Below are 20,711 nucleotides of genomic sequence, written 5' to 3'. Positions count from 1 at the left end.
GGTTTCATCCAGCAACTGATGGGAGCAGATGCAGAGACACACAGCCAAACATCAGACTGAGCTTGGGGAACCCTGTATCCTGCTGGCCACTGCTATACTAACCATCTGCTCAGTGCACCTGGCCTAGCTCTGGAGAGCTAGTACCTAGCTTAATCCATCCTTTGGATTAAGGGGAATACTTTTTGCTCCCCCATGTGAAACTTGTTTAGGAATTTCCCAAGGAGAAAAAAAACTTGGTTCAGGAAACCCAGAAAACTGTGGTGCCTATGAGTCAAGTCTTTGCACATGCCATTGTCTTTTTGGAAGCCTCATTCAAGTTGTTCTGAGATATGGTAATCAACTGGCTAAAGTGCAAAATATAGAGAAAAGTAAAAATGCCCCGGACGTAGGGAAATGTGTGTCAGTTCCTGGAAGTCCCCTGCAGCTGCAACCACTAAATTTATTCTTAAAGTGTCTCAGTTTTCTCTCAATGGACTGGAGTGGACCCACACCCGTGATGCAATACCTTCAACAAACCCCACAGACGAGGGGGAGGAAGGATTGTAGGAGCCAGAGAAGTGGAGGATACCATATTGCATACATGTTCTGGTTGTGTAGCTTGGTGTTCTTGTAGAATTCCTAACAATGGGAGAGGGCATGTCTCTGAACCTTTTCCTCCTACTGGGTTGCTTGGTCAGCCTTGATATGAGGGTCTGTGCCTAGTCTTACTGTAACCTGTTATTCCATGTGTCAGTTGATATCCCTGAGAGACCTGCCCCTTTTGGGAGGGAATGGAGGAGTGGATCTGGGGGAGAAGGGAGATGGGGAATAGAACTGGGAAGAGTGGAGGGAAGGAAAACTGCAATTCTGATGTAATGTATGAGAGAAGAAGAAGGAGGGAGGGAGGGAAGCAGGGAGGGAGAGAGGGGGAAGAAAAGAGGGAGGGGGAGGGAAAGAGGGAGGGAGGAAGGAAGAAATAAATCTATGTGCAACCATTATATTCTATAGCTAGCAACCAAATTCTTAGGCACATTAACTGTTACCTTTTTTGAGTGAATGGTCTTTTGTGCAGCTCAACTCTGTGTAATTTAGACCTCTTAAAGCATTATTTTCTTCAAGAAGTTGAGAGTACTTTTGAAAATAAACTGTAAAACAAAACAAAAAAAAACAACCAAAAAACCACTCATTTTCATGAAAGAATTATGGCTTTCTACTTACTGGTACACAGATCTATTAAGTCCTGATTACCTAAGCAGACAGAGCCTGACTGGGATTCCCATCACCCTACTGTCCTTGTCTTCCTATTTTGAAACCACAGGTACCTCCAGGATTCATAGAAGGACCAGTAATTTAAAAAGCAAGATGGACCCATTGTCGTGACTCTAAAGGGAATGAGCCATGCCTTTCAAATGCTTAATGTAAGATGTAATGCTAACTCTTGGGGGAGGTGAAGCGTGCATAGATACTCATATTCAAGGATGTAAACTGCCTTGGCTTTGTGAGGAAAGGGGGCTCGCTAATTCTGAGGGTCTCTAGGTTTATTTTGGAATGTGAAATACGAAAGAACCCAACATTATCTTTGGAGCATTGTTTTCTTCCTTAAACTCTCTTTATTTTGAACAACTTACTCCTCCAGGCAATTGTTCTCGCTCTCTCCAGGTTTAAAGCTGACTGGCTTCTGTCTGGAACTGAATTTCTTCTTAGTTTCCTCCCTGTGTCTTTACCCTCCTCACCCCACCACTTTTTCTCCCTCCTTTTCACTAACACCGAATTTGGATTAGCAGTAATATCCCAGGGCACTCACTCATCAGCAATCAAGACATTGCTCTGTCCTGGTTTTGCCTCCCTTTTCTTTTCTTTTCTTTCTTTTTTTCTTTGACTCGTTGACTCATATAATCTCTTCTCCCTCCAACCACCCCTTTAAAATGTCACACTTACAGTCTTGTTATTATGTTTCCTCCTCGAGCAAAACCTTTCCGAGTGATGTCATGTATTGCTACAGCCTTGCCTGCTGCCTATATGTGTGGGATTTTGTGCTCCCTAAACACAAACATGTTAGGTTTGACTCAATATGCCCAAATCTCAAATCAACACAACCAACTTAAACCTATGACTTCTCGTACATTGTCTACCTCTTTGAATAGCTTTATGGTTGCTGAGTTTACATTATCAGAATGTTAAGGTCACACTGTACTTCTTGGACCCCTTAATCCCTGGATCTCGGTATTCATCAAGCATCTATTTCCTTGGTCCTACGCTCTTTACCATTGAAACCTTTTCCTCTTGTGTTTTTTACTTATCTCATTATCAGGTTATAAGTTGGCCTTCTCATTTCTCTCTTTGTCCTAATGACTCTATTTTCAGATTCCTGCAAAGCACTGTCTATGACCTAAATTTAGCTACATCAATTCTCTATTTGAAATGTTGCAATGGTTCTCCATGGCTGTGACACTTTGCAAAAAATGACCACAATTTTTAACTTCTGTATCCACACACCACTGCAATGTGATTTTGAAATTTTCCCAGATAACAACACAAAAGAAAAGAGATGAAGTCTTCTGTGTGAGATGCCTCCGAGACTTCTTTTGGCCAAGAGAATGTGAAAAATCAACTCTGATCTACTAGTAAGTTAAGTTTTTAAAGATTTATTTATTATATATACAGTATTGCGCCTGTATATATGCCTACAGGCCAGAAGAGGGTACCAGATCTCATTACAGATAATTGTGAGTCACCATGTGGTTGCTGGGAATTGAACTCTGGAAGAATAACAATGCTCTTAACCTCTGAGCCATCTCTCCAGTCCTCATGTTAATTTTTTTTGAGAAACCTGGCTCATGGTCACCTTCAATCTTGGAAGTCTGAAATCTGCTATGTAAACAAGCCCAGGCCATCCTAAGGGACCATATAAAGACGGGCCGTACTGTTAGTCACTAAAGCTGGCCTCCTCCTCTGGGAAGCTGAGGTGCCTGGACTCGTAACTGACCACATACAAATGCCTAAGTTCAGCTAGGACCAGAGGAACCAGTCGATACAGACTGGCCTAAATTGCCATGCCATGAAAGCATAAGATTAATAAGTCATTGTCTTGCCTCATTAAGTTTATGCTAATTTATTAACCAGAAAACATACTTGATAAAAACATTATTTAGGGGTAAAAACTAAGTTTTTCATAAAGGGGCACAACATAGGCTCTGTACCCTGCTATGTCTGCCTAGAGAAATGTCATTTCTTCTTTACTTAGCACTGTGAGCTTCAGCCGCTCGTGCTTCTGTCTCACCCCTCTTTGACATTCTTGACACACAGTTCTAGATGTTACCTCTTCTAGGAAATCTGTCACCACAAAACTTCCTGGACAGTGTTGCAGACACTAGCCCATTTTTTCTTCATTTTTTTAGACACAGAGTTTTCACACAGTCCAGGCTATCTCCACACTTGCTGTCCCCCATCTCAACATCCTAGGTAGCTGGGATAATAGGAGTATGCCGCTGCACCCGGCTGGCACTGGCTCAGTGGCTTTTCTCTAAGATTCTGGAGAGCGGAGTCCCTGCACTTCCTGGACTCTGTCAGACTCACCTCACGATGTAGAGTAAATGGCCACTACTTGATACTGACCAAACATTCTAAATATACGAGTTTGCATGCATTTTGAATTTTTCAGATATTCTCAAATCTTTGATGAACAGAAATCCACCTGCTTTCTCGGTTGGCTTCTAGGTTTCACATAATCTTGGGCAAGACAGAAGCAATTAGGAATTAGCTGAAGAACACTAGCTCCTCCTTGTCCACATGCTCATCCCAAGATGAAGAAGCCCTATTCACACACAGCTTGTATACACATACAGCTTCTATACACATACAGTTTGTATACACACACAGCTTGTATACACACAGCTTATATATATATATACACACACACACACACAGCTTATAAACACACACAGCCTGAATACACACACAGCCTGTATACACACACAGCTTGTAAACACACACAGCTTATATACACACACAGCTTATATACATATACTGTTTGTATACTGTAAGTGCTATAAGACCTACTCCAGCCCCTGCCCAGGGTTTCAAAGGTGATACGCTTCTCAGAAGCAAAGGAGGGGGTAAAAGATTTCTATAGTAATTTCGCACACAATCTGAGGGTCATGCTCTTTATTTCATGTGTTCTTTACTGTTCTTTTTCTACTCTGATAACCCTGTTCTACTTCTAACTTCTCCGTTATTCTTCTTCTAGCTTCCATGTGGTGATATCTTGCTTGTACAAATAAAGCCTGCCTGAAGATCAGATAATGGAGTTTGCCACTAGCTAACCATACAGGTCTGGAGGTCTGTATAGACATACAGGAAGGGAGATGGCTGGGGGGTGGAGGGGAGGAAGTAAGATGGCTGGACACAGACAGGAAGTGAGATGCCTGGGCAGGAACAGCACAGTCAGTAGGGCATGAGACTCAATCTCAGATCTCAGGGTTCGTACCCCACATTGGGTGCTAAAATATAAATGGAGTTCTTAATTGGTCTAAGTAATAAAAACCCGGAGTCATATATAGAGGAAAATGCTGAGAGATCAGGGAGAAGAAGGAGCAGACCTCTTATTGGTCAAAAGCACATTCCTAGAGCAAGTGATTACCATGGCAATGCAAGGGTCCAAGGCCATGGGAGCAAATCTATGACCAGACAGGAAGGGGCACAGTGCCCAATGACAATTTTGAGACACAGATCCATTGTTAGTAGACAGGCAAGTGAAGAATTGGCATGCTTTTCTTAGTAACCTTGGTTGGACATCTGCAGCTCTGACATAGCTGTAAGGGTTTAAACTTATGATCTATTTATAAAAGGCCTTTTAGTCTAGTTTGAACTTGCTCTGAGGTGAAAGTGATCTATTGTGTGCAGTTAATCTAAGTAAGAGAACAAGGCAGGCTGTTCAGAGTCCACAGACCTTGTGGGACAAATAGTTCTGGTTATGAAGCATGTCCCAGTATATATTCTAGATATCAAAACTATATAGTTAAATGGAAAGTCATGTTCTAGACCACCCACAGATACATGTGCCAGTGGATGGAATATTCTCATGAGGTGAATACACAAGCAGTGGGAAAGACCCAAAGCTATTCTTGGGGAAGAAAGGAAGTTCTTGGGGAAGAATGAAGTGACTCATGAAAGAAATTACAGGCAAGAGCCTGTTTCCACAGCCAGTAACCCCACAGCCTTGCCAAGTAGGGTGACCCCATCAGGAATCATGCATCTTGTGGGTCAATCTATTAAACACTAGTTAGCACCTGCTGTATCTCTCATGGCTCCTGCCAGTACACACATACAGCTCGAATACACACACAGTTTGTATATTCGCACAGCTTATATACACACACAGCTTGTATACACACACTGCTTTTATACACACACAGCTTATATATGCACACAGCTTGTACACACATACTGTTTGTATACACACACAGCTTGTATACACACACACACACAGATAGTATATACTATATACATGCAGCTTATATACACATACAGCTTGTATATACACACAATTTGTATACACACACAGCTTATATACATATGCAACTTGCAAACATATCCACCTTGCATACACACACAAAGACTGTATATACTATATACATACAGCTTATATACACATACAGCTTGTATACACACACAATTTGTATACAAACACAGCTTGTATACACATCCAGCTTGACTTCTCAATCCCATGAGAAAATATAGATTTGCCCTTCCACTCTAACAAAGACAACACCTCACAGAGTTCACTCCACAATGCCACATACACTCATAAATGCACTTCAGTTTTTCCAATGAGAATGGATTCCATTGTTTTCCTAAGACAATAGCTAAATCCAAGGACAAAGTAAAAGTCACAACATAATCTCTTGAATTATTTTTTCTCAAAGAATATTTCTTCTTCATATTCTGTTAAATGCCAAGTGCTACAGTGGAACCTCCCTCCCCCTAAGGCAAACATTGCCTAGTGGTTCGTTTGGGATACTTACAGATAAAAGCAACTAAGAATGAGATAGCCAACAGCAGGAAAAGTGCCATCAAAGATGTAAAAAGCAGCGTGGGGCCAGCAGGCTTACTTAGATGAGGGGTGGGCTTCACTTCGGGAGCTAGAAGGACAGCCACATGTATTTCATGAGTACAATGTCCCATCCTCCATCCTGTCTTTCCTCCCTTCTCCTCCATATCACAGAATTACTAACAGTGTGGACACTTAAAATGACAGAAAAATAATGTCCATTGTAAAAACATTATAAAATACATAAGAGCACATGCACCATTGAAATGACTGGTATTAACATTCTGAGATCTGAAAAAATAATTTGAATATATTATATTTTCACAAAAACACTTTGATCAAATCTTTCAGCAAGTTTTGTTTTTGTTTGTTAGTTTTGTTTTTGGTAGTGGTGGGAGGTGTAATGAGCTAGGATTTCACTACGTAGAACAGGCTGTTCTGGAACTTATTATGTAGACCAGGCTGGCCTCAAATCCTCTGTGGTCCTCCTGCCTAGGCCTCCAGAGTGCTAGAATTACACCACACTGGCCTTTTAAGCAAATTTTAAAGGATGCACATATAGTATGTTTTCCCACATGGCAAAACAACATAAATACTCCTGTCTGGCCTATGACTTTTCTCTGATACAGTATTGTAAGTACATTTTCATATCGCATGTTTTCTTGGTGTCCTGTAATGTGGTTGCAGCACTATGTATTCAAATAAATCCCAGACTGTCAAAACACTAAAGATACATATACAGTAAGAGATAAATATTTCTAATCATGTTCAACTTCTTTAGCGTAAGTTCAATCAGGGCTGGGAACCCTTTGCTAGGTGAAGGTGTAGTTCAGTGACAGAGCAACTCTCTACTGAGGGAGAAGCTGTGCTTTGATCTTTCCTATGAAAGAAAAAGTTTCTTCGAGATAAAAGCTCCAAACACAGAAGCAGTTTTCACAACGTTACAATATACTGTCAAGCATGGAAGGGAAAGCTCAATGTTGAAAAGTATGATTTCATTTTACATTAATTTTTATGTAGCAGGAAATGCTATATAGAAGACGATACAATTTCAGTAAATGGAAAAAGCAAAAAATAGAAAGCTTTTCTTCCCACCAGACAACTCTACAGCTATTAAAGTCACTCTACAAACAATTCAATCCTCTGTGACTCCAGTAAAATCCCAGACATGAGCACTCAGAGAATTAGTAACCAACGTCACCCAAAGCTTATTAATGACCCTTCCTTTATCCTTCCCACTACATTAAATCTGAACTGTTTTTTACCTGCAGCAGAATTTGAGTCGGTGCCTGGGGAGTTGGATTCATTCTTGAACTTCACTTCTGCATACATGATTTCTGAAGCCATATCAAAAAAAGGCCTGCCTCCCTCAGAAAACACACCTCGCCTCCTCCCTAAAACTTGTGGTATGTGGGAACCAAACGCGGCAATCACACAACTTTATAAGAGAAGAAGGACTTCCCTCTAAGATTTACCACATGAGAACGAGATACCACAGCACGGAGTCAATAGGGCCATATACAGAGATGAAAAAAAAAAAATCTTAAAACAAGAAAAAAGGATTGTAGTGCTCAAGCCCAGTCAATGCGATATGCAAACACTATAAAGATGGAACTTAAAGTGGGAAGGAAAGACACAGGAAGGAGGGAAGAGGAACCATGCCATTAGGGAACTCTGTCTTAAGACACTGCGGCAAACATAAACTCATGCACTTTTATATGCAAATGTTGTTTCAGATGAAACAGACAACATGAGCAAACACTTAAGGCATGACAGCATCCATTTTGACTAAAAGGCAAGTTCTGGCACAACATTCTAGACAACCATTAGCCCCTCACCATCATGTGGGCTCTCCCATCCCCCTCGGCTGCCTTCAGCAGGGGAAGGCAACACTCACACACTGTTGCTTCTGGAGCTGCTCCCCTGAGCTCTCTGCTTCCCTAAGCAGATCATAACTCACTGCACAGGGACTCTCCCCTCACTGTGTTACTGGCCACATCCAGAAATAGTTCTGGCTGGCAGCAATGGGCGCAGGCTGTGCCTCTCCTCATGCCTCTCTTCCCTGGATCCCTGCACTGCTCAGCACGAGCTTCATGGGTCCACTGCACTGTTGGAAACAGCTGGGAGAATTAAGAGATCACAATATATGTGAGGGGAAACTTTAACTGGTTGCTAAAAGTGGGATTCCTTGTGCAGATGTCTTCCAGCTCGTACTCACATGCTCACCCTTGGGCTCGTCCAGACACTTCCCTTCTTGAAATCTTCTCTAGCTACTTCCATGTTCATACAGCAAGCAAACGGGATGTGCACGTGCGCACGCGCACACACGCACACACACACACACACACACACACACACACACACACACACGGTGTTTGTGTCTCCAGGTTTTTCTCTCCAGTTTGTATCCAAACACACTAACAACCATGGGTTCACACTATTAACCCCATTCTAACATAATGCCACCACATCCTTCATTTTGTTTCCCCAATTTCAGCATTTTGAACCTACATCTGTGGCTGAAAACATCTGTGTTCATCATCTCTATCGCAGGCTCTCAAGTGATAATCTCCTGGATGCTGCCCATCGCCCTCTCACGACCTCCACTAAGACACCTGCCCTGCAGGATGGGCTCCAGCCCTCAGGTCAAGCCTGTGTCCCCTGCACTGCTGCCTTCCTCCTTCAGCTGGATGCTCCCCCTCAGGGACAGACACCTTGCTGCAGGAATCATAGGGCCCACCTTGACACCTACTGTACACACACTCTTTACCCATGCCTGAACTACACTCTGCAAGGAAGTTCCTTCTGTGCCTCTGAAATCCCAACCCATTATGTGCTGGTACCCTCCCCACCCTTGCAAATGTCCAGTTACTCCACGAGGACCCTCTGCTCACCTGTTTGGAGCTCTGACTCCCCGCAGGAAGTGGTCTAATGAGTTGATACTTTCCTCACCATCCTTGAGCACAGAGGGACCATTCATTCCATAGAACAGCCGCCCTCCTCACTTCTCAGGCTCTGATGTTTCAACCAGACTGCTGCTCATGGACTCTCCTGACCCAGACACTTTCTCTCCAGCCTGCTGACAATCCCCTCACTACTTGGACTCCAGTTCTGCTCTCAAGCCAGAGCTGCACGACCACCCAGCTTGGATTTTCACACCCTCAGACAGCCCATTGCTGCCCCACACCTGCCCTTCCACAGACACCTGCCTTGCCCTTCCTACGCCATTCTTTATTCAGTAACTTTCTTAGTAACTGAGGTGCTGCCAGGAAAGGAAACCGGGTATGACGGAGAATACGCAAATAAAGTATAATTATTAAACCTATCAAGTATTTCCAGGTGCATAAATATTTCTACATACCACTTCACTCCAGTCACAGATGCTCAGGGGTTTTACCTTCTCAGAAAAACGTATTTCTAAAGTTATCATATCTCACATACACTAGAATGATCCACACACAATATTCAAATAGCTTCCAACAACAAATGTTTCTCATGTGTGTGTGCCCTAGGGGTCTGGCTATGGACCGCTGTCATTCTGTTCAGTCTTTTTCCACACTTACCATTTGGGAGCCAGGTCATAAAGAATGGCAGCTCCTTGTAGCCTCCTGTATTTAGAGAATCAGATTCATTCTCATTCTATGGGCCAGTGAAAGTCACCTAGACAAACCAGATGATTAGGGTTGAAAGCATACTTTATATATTGCTGGGCAGTGATGACACAGTCTTTAATCCCAGTACCTGGGAGGCACAGACACGTAGACCTCTGTGAGCTCTAAGCCAGCCTGGTCTACAAAGCTAGTTCCAGGACAGCCAAGGCAGTGAAACCCTGTCTTGAAAAAACAAAACAAAACAAAATGAATAAAAATCTTGAGTAAATCACACTCTGTAAACACTGTAACTGAGAAGGAACACACACACACACACACACACACACTTATAAAGACACTTGAGGAACTACAGAAATAGCTCAGTGGTTAAGGGTGTGTACTGCTCTGGAAGAAGACGGGAGCTCAGCTTCCAGCAACCTTTGACTCACAACCATATATAACTCCAGCTCCAGGGATCGGACACCCTCTTCTGACCTTCGCAGGCACTACTCTACACACAAGCACATGCATGTATTGTCACGACCACCTCGACCAGCAAGGAAGACGCAACGCTCAGACTCTTCTTTAAGCAGTTTATTCAGGAACCTTGAACAATCTTCTTCTGCTCCTCCCAGCCCCAGCAAGCCCTTAAATATGTGCTCACTGCCCAATCAGCTCATGCCACCTGGCAATCCCGGATAGGCCACAGAAGGAGGAAGCACACCAGATCCATCAAGCACTTCCAAATAAGGCTTGTTTACAACCAGTTACTACCTGGCATCCAGCCAGGCTCCACCTTGGGGCTGTGGCTTCCCACAGATCCCCCTTTTTTGTTTAAAATGCAACAGGCAAGGGTAGAGGTCTGATCTCTGATGAACAAGGGACATTGTAATGGCCCCGCGCCCAGTTATCAGCCAAGCTGGTGCCACACCCGTCCGGTATCTTTTCTCAGAGATGGGATTACGATACCAACCCATATGCAATCAGACTTGCCCTCCATGAAGCCGCTAATAGCTGGCCTCAAGTACAGTACTTCGTCTGGCATCCTGAGCGTGATGACTGCTTAGCTTTTAAGCACAGTTAACCAAGCCTGAGGTGATTGCCCTACCTCCAGAACTGTGAAGGCTTGTGCAATCGTGGCATTACTTCTCCGCTGTGTAACTCTCATCCTGCAGATACGCCATAAAGCAATGAGACTGACTAGGATAAGCATCCCTCCCAGCGCAAAACTAACATTTCCCTCTACAGGACTAATATCCTTATCTAAAGGCAAAAAGGGTAAATTTAAACTTAAATTGCTACTAAAAAAATCTGGGAAAAACTTGGGCATAATGCCTAATTGGCATGGGTTTAGGAAACACTGACAGGATCCCCCATCGTGGATCTGCCTCCATCTCATCGACCAGGACCATCATCATGATCGTCAGCATCAGGTGCATCAATCTGCTTGTGGACCTCACCATCTACAGAGGCAGGAACTCTCCTGGTCAGTCTTTCAGGAATCCACAAAGGTTCTGACTGATCCTGTGGGTAAACACAAACAGACCCTCTCGCCCATGATAACACAGGGTCAGGACCCTTCCATAGTCCAGAAATGACATCTTTCCATTTTACAAATCCCTTATCAACGGGGAGGACACTGTGATGGCAATCAGCAGCTGAGCGCCCATTCACATCCAATTGAAAAAAATTAAGAGTCAGTAGAGCTAGAAATATTCTCTCTTTGGGGGTTGCGACCTTGGCCTATTCCCCCTTTTTGTTTTATTAAGCATTCCTTCAAAGTTCGGTGAGCTCATTCAACAATGCCTTGACTTTGTGGGTTGTAGGAAAGACCATGTCTCAAATCTATCTGCATTTGCTTGCAAAATGCAGAGAAAGATGCAGCAGTATATGCTGGTCCATTATCAGTCTTTAATTGCTGCAGCATACCCCACGTAGCCCAAGCTTCTAAGCAGTTGTAATTACATTTTGTGCCTTTTCTCCATTTAAAGGAGTAGCATGTATCACTCCTGAGCATGTATCCACAGAGACATGCACATGCCTTAATGTGCCAAATTCAGCGATATGAGTAACATCCATCTGCCATATTCTAAGAGGGGCCAATCCTTTGGGATTAACCCCCCAAGTAGGTGGCTGTAAATACACTACACAATTTTTACAAGCCTTAACTATATCAGGAGTGGCTGCGCTGGATATCCCGAAGCGATGCTGCAAGGTCTTTGAATTAACATGAAATTGAGAATGAAATTGCTGAGCTCTATCAATTGGGAGGGAGGCAAATATAAAATGCATCCGGGTACACTTTTCCACTAATTCATTTTTCTCACTAATTGGTTCAGGCAATCCAGTATGAGCTCTAATGTGTTGGATATAAAAGGGTTGCAAACGTTTCCAAATGATCTCTTGTAGCTGGGTTACATGTGGCTGAATAGGGCTAGTAGTATTTTTCCAGCTACCTCCAAATCTTTAACCAAATTAACAACATAATTGAAACCAGAAATTAAATCGAAGGCTTCAGAAACTTTTCTAAAAACCTCTAACACTATTTGAAACTCCATTATTTGAGGCGAGCCTGGCATAAACCGACAAATAATTGGGGCAGCTTCTACAATTACATACGTGCCGCACCCAGTCTTAGACCCATCCATAAAAATGGTTACTGCACCCTCAATGGGTACTTTACGGGTAACTTTTGGGAAAATAACAGGATGTTCCTTAAAAAAGCTCAAAATGGGATGCTTGGGATAGTGGTTATCAATATCTCCATCAAAACTACATTTTAAAATAGCCCATTCATCTAATGAGGCAATTAAAACTTTTATTTGGGCAGCAGAATATGGGGTAATAAGCATTTCAGGCTGACATCCAAAAAATTGTAAACATTGCTGGATCCCCATCAGAGCTAGACTAGCAACGCTGGTCGGATAATGCTCTACAGACTTAGTCACTGAGCTTTTGGGATGGATCCACTGTAACGGTGCCCCCTGCCACAGTACTCCTGAGGGTTGACACACAGTTGTCAGTATACAAAGCCAAATGCACCACATTAAAGACCTTTTGCAATGCCACTCGGGCCTCATCAGTTAATGCCCGAGGAGAAATTAAATCAGGGTTGCCAATTAATATATCATGAGGGTCTCAATTCTTGATTGGAAAGCTTCAAAAATGGCCGAATCCAATTTATATCTCCTAACAATTTTTGAAAATCATTTAAGGTTTGCAAGATATCTAATCTTAAAAGTAATTTTCTGAAGCACTATGTGGTCCTTATATATCTTAGCTCCCAAGTAATCAATAATATTGCCCTGGTATACCTTTTCTGGGGCTATATATAGCCCTTTGTTCTCTAAGATCTTTACCAACTCTCCATATGCCTTGTATAGTAATATCAAATCTTTACTGGCCATTAAAATGTCATCCATATAGTGAACACATCGCATCTCAGGATATCTTTCTCTAATGGGAACAATGGTATGACTTACAAAAAGCTGACACATAGTGGGGCTATTAGCCATGCCCTGCAGCAGCACTACCCATTCGTAGCGCAGATCAGGTTCTTCATGGTTAACAGAAGGCAAGGTAAAAGCAAATCTAACACTATCTTTAGCACACAATGGGGTGGAAAAGAAACAATCCTTAATGTCCACCGCTATAAGGGACCAATCCTTGGGTAAAGCTGACAGTAAAGAAAGGTAAGCCACGCTGCACAGGCACCATAACTTGCATTTGCTTATTTATGGCTCTTAAATCATGCAACAACCTCCATTTCCCCGACTTTTTCTTTATCACAAAAACGGGTGTATTCCAGGGTAAAACAGAAGGCTGAATATGTCCTAATTTTAATTGTTCTTGAACTAAAGATTTAGCTGCAGCAAGTTTTTCAGAGGAGAGAGGCCATTGAGGTACCCAGACTGGCTCCTCTGTATTCCAGGTAATGGGAATAATGTCCTCAACGGCCCCTAGGAAAAACCCAAGCCCTGTCTAGGGGAACGAGGCTTGGAACAAAATTCATGTTTAACCTCCTTCCAGACCTCTGGGCAGAAAGACAGCCCTCCAGGATCATCTAACAAAGAAGTTTCATTGTATGGAAGAGGGGGTGGTTCTAGTTCCTCCTCTGATTCTGAGCTACTTTCCTCTAGACTTTCCCCGGAGCTTTCCTTTTCTGACTTCATGGAGCACTCTTCTTTCAACTGTTCTAACACTTCGTGCCCCTTTTCGACAGCCCTGCAGCACCTTTGATCCTCTAGGCAGCTGCGAACAAGCCTCCACATTGGTCTTGTCCCTGGTCTCAACGTTCCCTGTTCCCAGGCAAAGTCTAGGTCTTTGCCAAGCTTGTCCCAGCAACTGACGGTTAAATTACCAGAAACAGTGTACCAGGGAGCAACCATCTCAACCTCCCCGAGGAATCTCTCTAGAGTGCTCTTCTTAATCTTTAAATTCTTTGAACGAAGCAGCTCATTCAGAGCAAAAAAAAACAAAAACAAAAAACAAAACAAAACTGGGTGCGATTGAGAAGCGCCCATTGCTAAACTAGCAAAGTTTCCTTTTAAGCTTTTACTTTGGTTTGAAGCGCCGAGAACTTTTCTCACTCCCTCTTTGTTTACAGAGAAGAGCAAACACCCGCTTTTGTCCCACTTTAACCTGGAACTACCAGTGCACTTACCCTGACTGCAGAAAGTTCTGAGTCTTTCGATGAGAGGTTTCCCCGTATGGGCCAACACTTGTCACAACCACCTTGACCAGCAAGGAAGATGCAATGCTCAGACTCTTCTTTAAGCAGTTTATTCAGGAACCTTGAACAATCTTCTTCTGCTCCTCCCAGCCCCAGCAAGCCCTTAAATATGTGCTCACTGCCCAATCAGCTCATGCCACCTGGCAATCCCGGATAGGCCACAGAAGGAGGAAGCACACCAGATCCATCAAGCACTTCCAAATAAGGCTTGTTTACAACCAGTTACTACCTGGCATCCAGCCAGGCTCCACCTTGGGGCTGGCTTGTTTACAGCTAAGCTTGGACTACCTGGTATCCAGCCAGGCACCACCTTGGGGCTGTGGCTTCCCACATGTATAGGTATTTTAATTAAACAATAAAATCTTAAACACACCCCTAGAGATGCCCACATTCACACCACCAGGTTTGCTTTATTCTCTCTGGAGCTCCTTTCTGTTTCTAATAAACTTCACTCAGCCGGGCATTGGCTCTCAGTCCCTGAAACTATGTCCCAATTGTACCTGGTTGGAGACCTCTAAAAAGGACTCCCCAGGCAGCTGGTACTAAGTGTGCGGTATGAAGTTGTGTCCCCAAGGTGTCCATTGCTGATGCGTCTACCCGAGAATCGTATTGGAAGTGCTGATTCCAGGCACATGTAGTATGACTTTTTGAGACTGAATGCCTCTTTGTACACACCAATCCAGTATAGTTCAGTTCTTTTCTGATTGCTTTTTCTTCAAGAAGCTGAGAATATTTTTTAAACAAAGCTGTAAAACAGAATAAAAACACTTCATTTTCCTGAAAGTACTAAGACTCCACTTCTTACTTTACCTTCTTACATTCTAGAAACCAATCCTATAATTGTCCAATTACCTGAGTAGTTAGAGCCCATCATTATAGTGTGGTGGCTGTGGTCCTAGCACTTGGGAGTTACAATGAGGAAGATCAGAAGTTTCGGGTCATCCCTAACTATACAAGTTAGTGTAGTTGGTTTGTTAGTTAACTTGTAGCTAGCCTGAGCTACATGAGACCCTACCACACACAAAATAATAATAATAATAATAACAATTCCATCACCCAACAACCAGTATAATCCCACTCCTAGAGATTTATGACCACAGATATCCCCAGGAAGAGCTGGAAGGACAGGACACAGGACAGATCATGACCCTGAGGACTCTTCAATATTTAATGGAGAGGACATTAAAGACTACATCTTAGGTGACAAGTTCTATTAAGTATGTGCATAGCCCAGAAGGTGAGGGAGAAATAAGCTAATTCCAGGTTACCTGAGCACAAAGTCATAAAGAGCCCTCCACCCCAGCTAGCCCTGACTTCCCAGTGTCCTCACACATTCACGGTGCTCCTCACTTAAAACTAAGTCACCTTTGATGGGAGATGCCATTATGTATATATGTTTCTCATACTGGTTAATAATAAAGCACTGTTGGCCAATAGGAAAGGAAGATAGGATGGACTAGGAGACAAGGAGGAAATAGGAAGTAGTAAGGAGGAGCCAAGATGGAGGGTCTGGAGAGAGCTGGACGCCAGCCACCTCCCCGGTAAGAGAAGGCCATGTGAAAATACATAGATCAGCAGAAATGGGTTAATAATTAAGACAGAGCTAGCCGATTAGAAACTAGCACCTGGCCAACAGTATAATATCAAATACAGAGTCTCTGTGTGTTATTTGGGGCTGGCTTGGCGGCGGGACAAGACCAGGCGGCGGGCGGAAAACCCCGTACACGTTACACACCTTTCCTCTAGAAATACAATTTTATTTTTTCTCTGCCTCACCTCTGCCTCACTGTTCCTTGAGTCCCTAGAGTCTGGCTTTCACGTCTGCTAATTTACCAAACTGTGTATGAAATCGACCATCAGCTGCTCCTCCTGTCCACACAGCAGCCATCTTTGGTGAGACTTGGCACATTACCCAAGCCTGCTGGCTCTCTTCCTCCTGTTGGAAGATGATGGCTTCCTCAATTTTGCCTGGTCCTGCTTGCTTCTGTTTCCTTGCTCTCTTCCACCTGTTTCCTTCTACATCTGCCTTTCGTACAATGAAACACTCACCCGGTTCCATCTTTATCTCCTCCAAATCCCTCTCCCTTAATGATACTGCATTTGCCTGGGTGGTTGGGGGCTGGGAGGGCTTGTTTTGGTTTTTGATCTTTTTTTTTGTTGTTGTTATATCTGCTGCAAAGATCTGCTAAAATGTACCTCTTTCCTAAAATATGCTAAATATGAATCCAGCTAAATCTATGAATCTGAGGTTTAGGTAAACATAAACAAATTTAAATCATCGTATTCCAACCAAAAGAACCTCCTACACATCTTATTCATCTTCAGATAACTTCATGACTTCTGAGTTTATGAAATCAGAATATTAAAGTCATCGTCACTACCTCAGCAGGGAACCTCGGCAGCTCAGATACTGAGGAGGAGGCACGGAGTCTGCGGAATGACCTACGCACACAGAACTTCATGTTTACTTTCTTTTTCTCATCTGCTGCTCCTCTCTATTCTTTTCTTCTACCCTGTTGTTTTCCTCCTTCTTCCCTGTTGTTTTCCTTTTACCACCTTTATTTTTTTTCCTTACAGCTTTTAAACCCCAGCAAAATCTTTCAAGCAATATAAACATTACAATGTGGTTATATTCTTTTTCTTTGAGTGAATGATTACAATGAATATGAGTAAAACACAGCATGATCCCCATTTCCTTTACATGATTAAATATTTATGTATTACAGTTAAAAAACAAATTATTCCAAACAAATTATTCCAATGGATCCACATACATTCACATCTAAGCAACTTGTTACAGAATAACAAAGTGTAAGCAAACAAGGTATTTTTCTCAACCAGTTCTTTTATTGGCAAGCTGCATTTCGAGTTACAAAAAAAAAAAAAAAAAAAGATCAATTATTTTATGATTTATCTCAAAAGGTAATCTTATTTTTAAAATTTTAGGATCAGAAATATAAACTTTCATGTTTAAAAAAATCAGTCATTTCTATTTTAAATCTTCAGAGTACACACCCACTCAACAACAATTTTTTGTTAGGAATCTGAGGACAAAAATCAGTACAAGAAATTAATCATTGCCTTTAGCAAGAGAGGTACTTCAGCCAGCATTAGTCAGGCTGCTATCATTCTGGTTCCCTGACCTCAATAAGTCCCTTGCTCAACAAGCAAAAGTGTACCTTCCTAAACTGTAAATTGTTCCCAAAGGGTTTCTACATCAAAGCCATTAACAAAAACATCTTAACCTAACTTTACTAGCAATGGACTCCTCTAAATTCTTTTTAAGGGTTGGTGGTTGGTTTATTGGTCTTGTGAAAGCATGGCCTGAACCTGTAGAATAAATTTAATTAGTCAATGAAATGGTTTTGGCCATGGCTTACTAGAACAGACATAAGAAACATTTTGGAGATGGCTAAGAAAAGAGTTGTTAAATGTTCCAAGAGTAATAATGGTATTGTTTTGCTGTGCAATGACAATTTCAGATGATATATGCTGAAATATTGCCTGACGTGTTATGAATCTAAGTATCTCTCAAATGCCCTATCAAGTAATGTGTGTAGACAGAAGTTTCTGTCCTGCCTGGTCCTACAGCCATTCAGTCCTAAATAAACACACACAAGCTTATATTAATTATAAAAGTTTGGCCTATCACTCAGGCTTATTACTAACAAACTCTTATAACATATTCTTACCTATGTTTAGCCACATGGCTTGGTACATTTCCTCAGTGAGGCATTCTCATCCTGCTTCCTCTGTGTCTACTTGGCATCTGTATCTCTGCCTTTCCTCTTCGCAGAATTCTCCTAGTCTGGTCGTTCTGACTATACTTCCTGCCTGGCTACTTGGCAATCAGCATTTTTATTAAACCACTCTGAATAACAAATCTTTACAGTGAACAAGAGCATCATCCCACATCATTTCCCCCTTTCTTCTTTTCACAAGAACCCTGAATCTCATCTCCTTTGCTTAGCTTTTTTCTTGACCATCCATTATCCATTAACAACTTGTAACCAACATGCTAAACAAAGACAAACATCCATAATCCACTTGGGGGATGTGAACATAGTTTTCTAGGCTACTTCCTGCTGATTGGGGGGCAGTGGTAATCTTATGGGGACCCAAAGAAAATTTAGGATTATGGTCAAGTCCTGCCTGGAGTATTGGATCATCTTCAAGTCAGCAGCCTTGAAGCTGTTCTGGATACAGAACTCAGAAAAAAAGAGGCGTTCTGAAATGTTGGATCATTTAGCCCATTTATTCCCTTTGGAAATTTTTCAGGAGTTCTTTCTAGATCAAACCTTATTTTTCTTGAACAAGAATGAATCTATAGCCTCTCATTTCCTGTGGAAACAAAAGCAAAACCTCTTCTCCAAAGTAACATATATTTTCACTTAAATTTTGAAGTCGAGGCAGGCAGTTTTTAAATGTATAGGTTGTATTAATCCAGCAGCATCTATAGCCACAAGTCTTTTAGCAGCTGCTGCCCCTTCCTCAGGGTTCAAACAATCCAGAGACAACACAGTAACATGCAGTATCCAGACTCTCCGTATTTTCCATCATTTTATGGCTTTTATTTTTTGTTACTCTCTTTTTTATTTTTTGGTTTTTTGAAACATGGTTTTTCTGTGTACCTTTGGCTGTCCTGGGACTCACTCTGTACCCCAGGCTGGCCTTGAAACCACAGACATCTGTCTGCCTTTGCCTCCTTAGTGCTGGGATTAAAGACATGAGCTATCACACACAACTACTCTAGTTCTTTTTTAAGAACTTTCTCTATCCTTCTTTTCTCTCCCAAGCCTATGTATATTTTTAAACACACTGTAAACCCTTTAGAGGTTTGTTTTTTCATCTGAATCAGTCTTTACTGTATATCTCTATCATTTTCTGACCACATGAGTCTTCAATCTGCTAGGCTAGGCCAGCATGGCTAGGATAAAGCAGCAGCTGGCTCTGCCACATTCCCTGGCTTCCTGAGAGTCTAGCTTCATGATGGAGGTACTGGTGGATCCATGGTTATTGCCACAACTCTGGAGAGTTTCTAGGTCCGTGTCACTATGAAGAAGCATGCTGCCAGTTGCTCATAAACATCATTTAAGTGTTTGGCAGCAGGGGCCTCTCTCTCTCTCTCTCTCTCTCTCTCTCTCTCAATAATTTATTTTTTACATTCCAAACCAAGTTGCCCCTCCCTCCTCTCCTCCCACTCCCTCCACTCTCCCCTTCCCCCTTCTGCTCTACTGAGAGGGTAAGGCCTCCCATAGGAAGTCTTCTAAGTCTGTCCCATCATCTCATTGAGGCAGGACCAAGGCACCTCTCCACCACCCCCCCATGCCCCTGTGTCTAGGCTGGGCAAGAAATCTCTCCATATAGAACAGGCTCCACTAAGTCAATTTGTGCATTAGTTTTAGGACTTGAACCCACTTCCAGTGGCCTCATATGTTGCCCCAATCACACCATTGTCACCTATATTAAGGGAGTCTAGTTTGGTCTTATGCAGGTTCCCCATTTGTCAGACCTGAGTCAGTGATCTCTCACTAGCTCAGGTCAGCTGATTCTGTGGGTTTGCCCATCATGGTCTTGGCTCCTTTGTTCATGTTTGCTCCTCCCTCACTTCTATTGTACTCCAGGAGCTCTGCCCATTGGTTAGTTGGATTTCTGCATCTGCTTCCATGTGTTTCTGGAAGAGGGTTCAAGCTTCTCTGGGATTATAGATTGTAGGCTGGGTAACTTTTGCTTCCTGTCTGGTATCCACTTACGAGTGAGTACATTCTATATTTGTCTTTCTGGTTTGGGGTTACCTCACTTAGGATGTTTTTTTCTAGTTCTGTTCATTTGCCTGTAAATCTGAGGATGTCATTGTTTCTTATGGTTGAGTAGTACTCTACTGTGTAAATATAACACATTTCCTTTATCCATTCTTCAGTTGAGGGGCATCTAGGCTGTTTCCAAGATCTGGCTATTATAATAATGCTGCTGTGAACATAGCTGAGCAAATGCCCTTGTGGTGTGAATGTAGCAGCAGGGCCTCTTAAAAGAGCCCTGCGGTTTTTGCCAGTAATGTTCGATCAGGAAGCCTCTCCTAACGGGGCCACGCCTCTGCTTGCCTCTAGTAAACAGCCTACTCGAGAAAATGCTGCTACCAGGAAGCTGTGCTCTGTCCTGTTCTTCTGTGTTCAGAATCCCTTTTCAAGCTTTTGTCAGGTTTTATGTCGAAATTCTTGGCAAATGTTTGGGTGCTGCAGGTAGACCAAAATTTCTGTCCCACTTAGTCATGCAACTGTTTAGTCCCAAATAAACACGCAGAGGCTTTTATTAATTATAAACCGTTTGGCCTGTTGCTCAGGTTTATTACTAACAAACTCTT

At 42.5% G+C, this 20,711-nt stretch overlaps 1 protein-coding gene across 1 annotated transcript in view; it reads right to left on the bottom strand.

The window, feature by feature from the left end:
• LOC127212869 (C-type lectin domain family 4 member A-like) overlaps nucleotides 1–7,561 on the bottom strand; it is a 28,175-nt gene extending 20,614 nt beyond the window's left edge. The window contains exons 1-3 of the mRNA XM_051173063.1: nucleotides 7,294–7,561; nucleotides 6,003–6,119; nucleotides 1,023–1,124 (exon numbers count right to left, since the gene is read on the bottom strand). Of these exons, the coding sequence (XP_051029020.1) occupies nucleotides 1,023–1,124; nucleotides 6,003–6,119; nucleotides 7,294–7,375 (301 nt within the window). The 5' untranslated portion in view covers nucleotides 7,376–7,561. The remainder of the gene's footprint in view (nucleotides 1–1,022; nucleotides 1,125–6,002; nucleotides 6,120–7,293) is intronic.
• Nucleotides 7,562–20,711: the final 13,150 nt, after the last annotated feature.

The sequence above is a fragment of the Phodopus roborovskii genome, unplaced genomic scaffold, assembly GCF_943737965.1.
Source record: "Phodopus roborovskii unplaced genomic scaffold, PHOROB, whole genome shotgun sequence".
Taxonomy (NCBI): domain Eukaryota; kingdom Metazoa; phylum Chordata; class Mammalia; order Rodentia; family Cricetidae; genus Phodopus; species Phodopus roborovskii.
The sequence above is the reverse complement of the archived record's forward strand: the minus strand, read 5'-3'. Positions and strand labels throughout refer to the sequence as shown.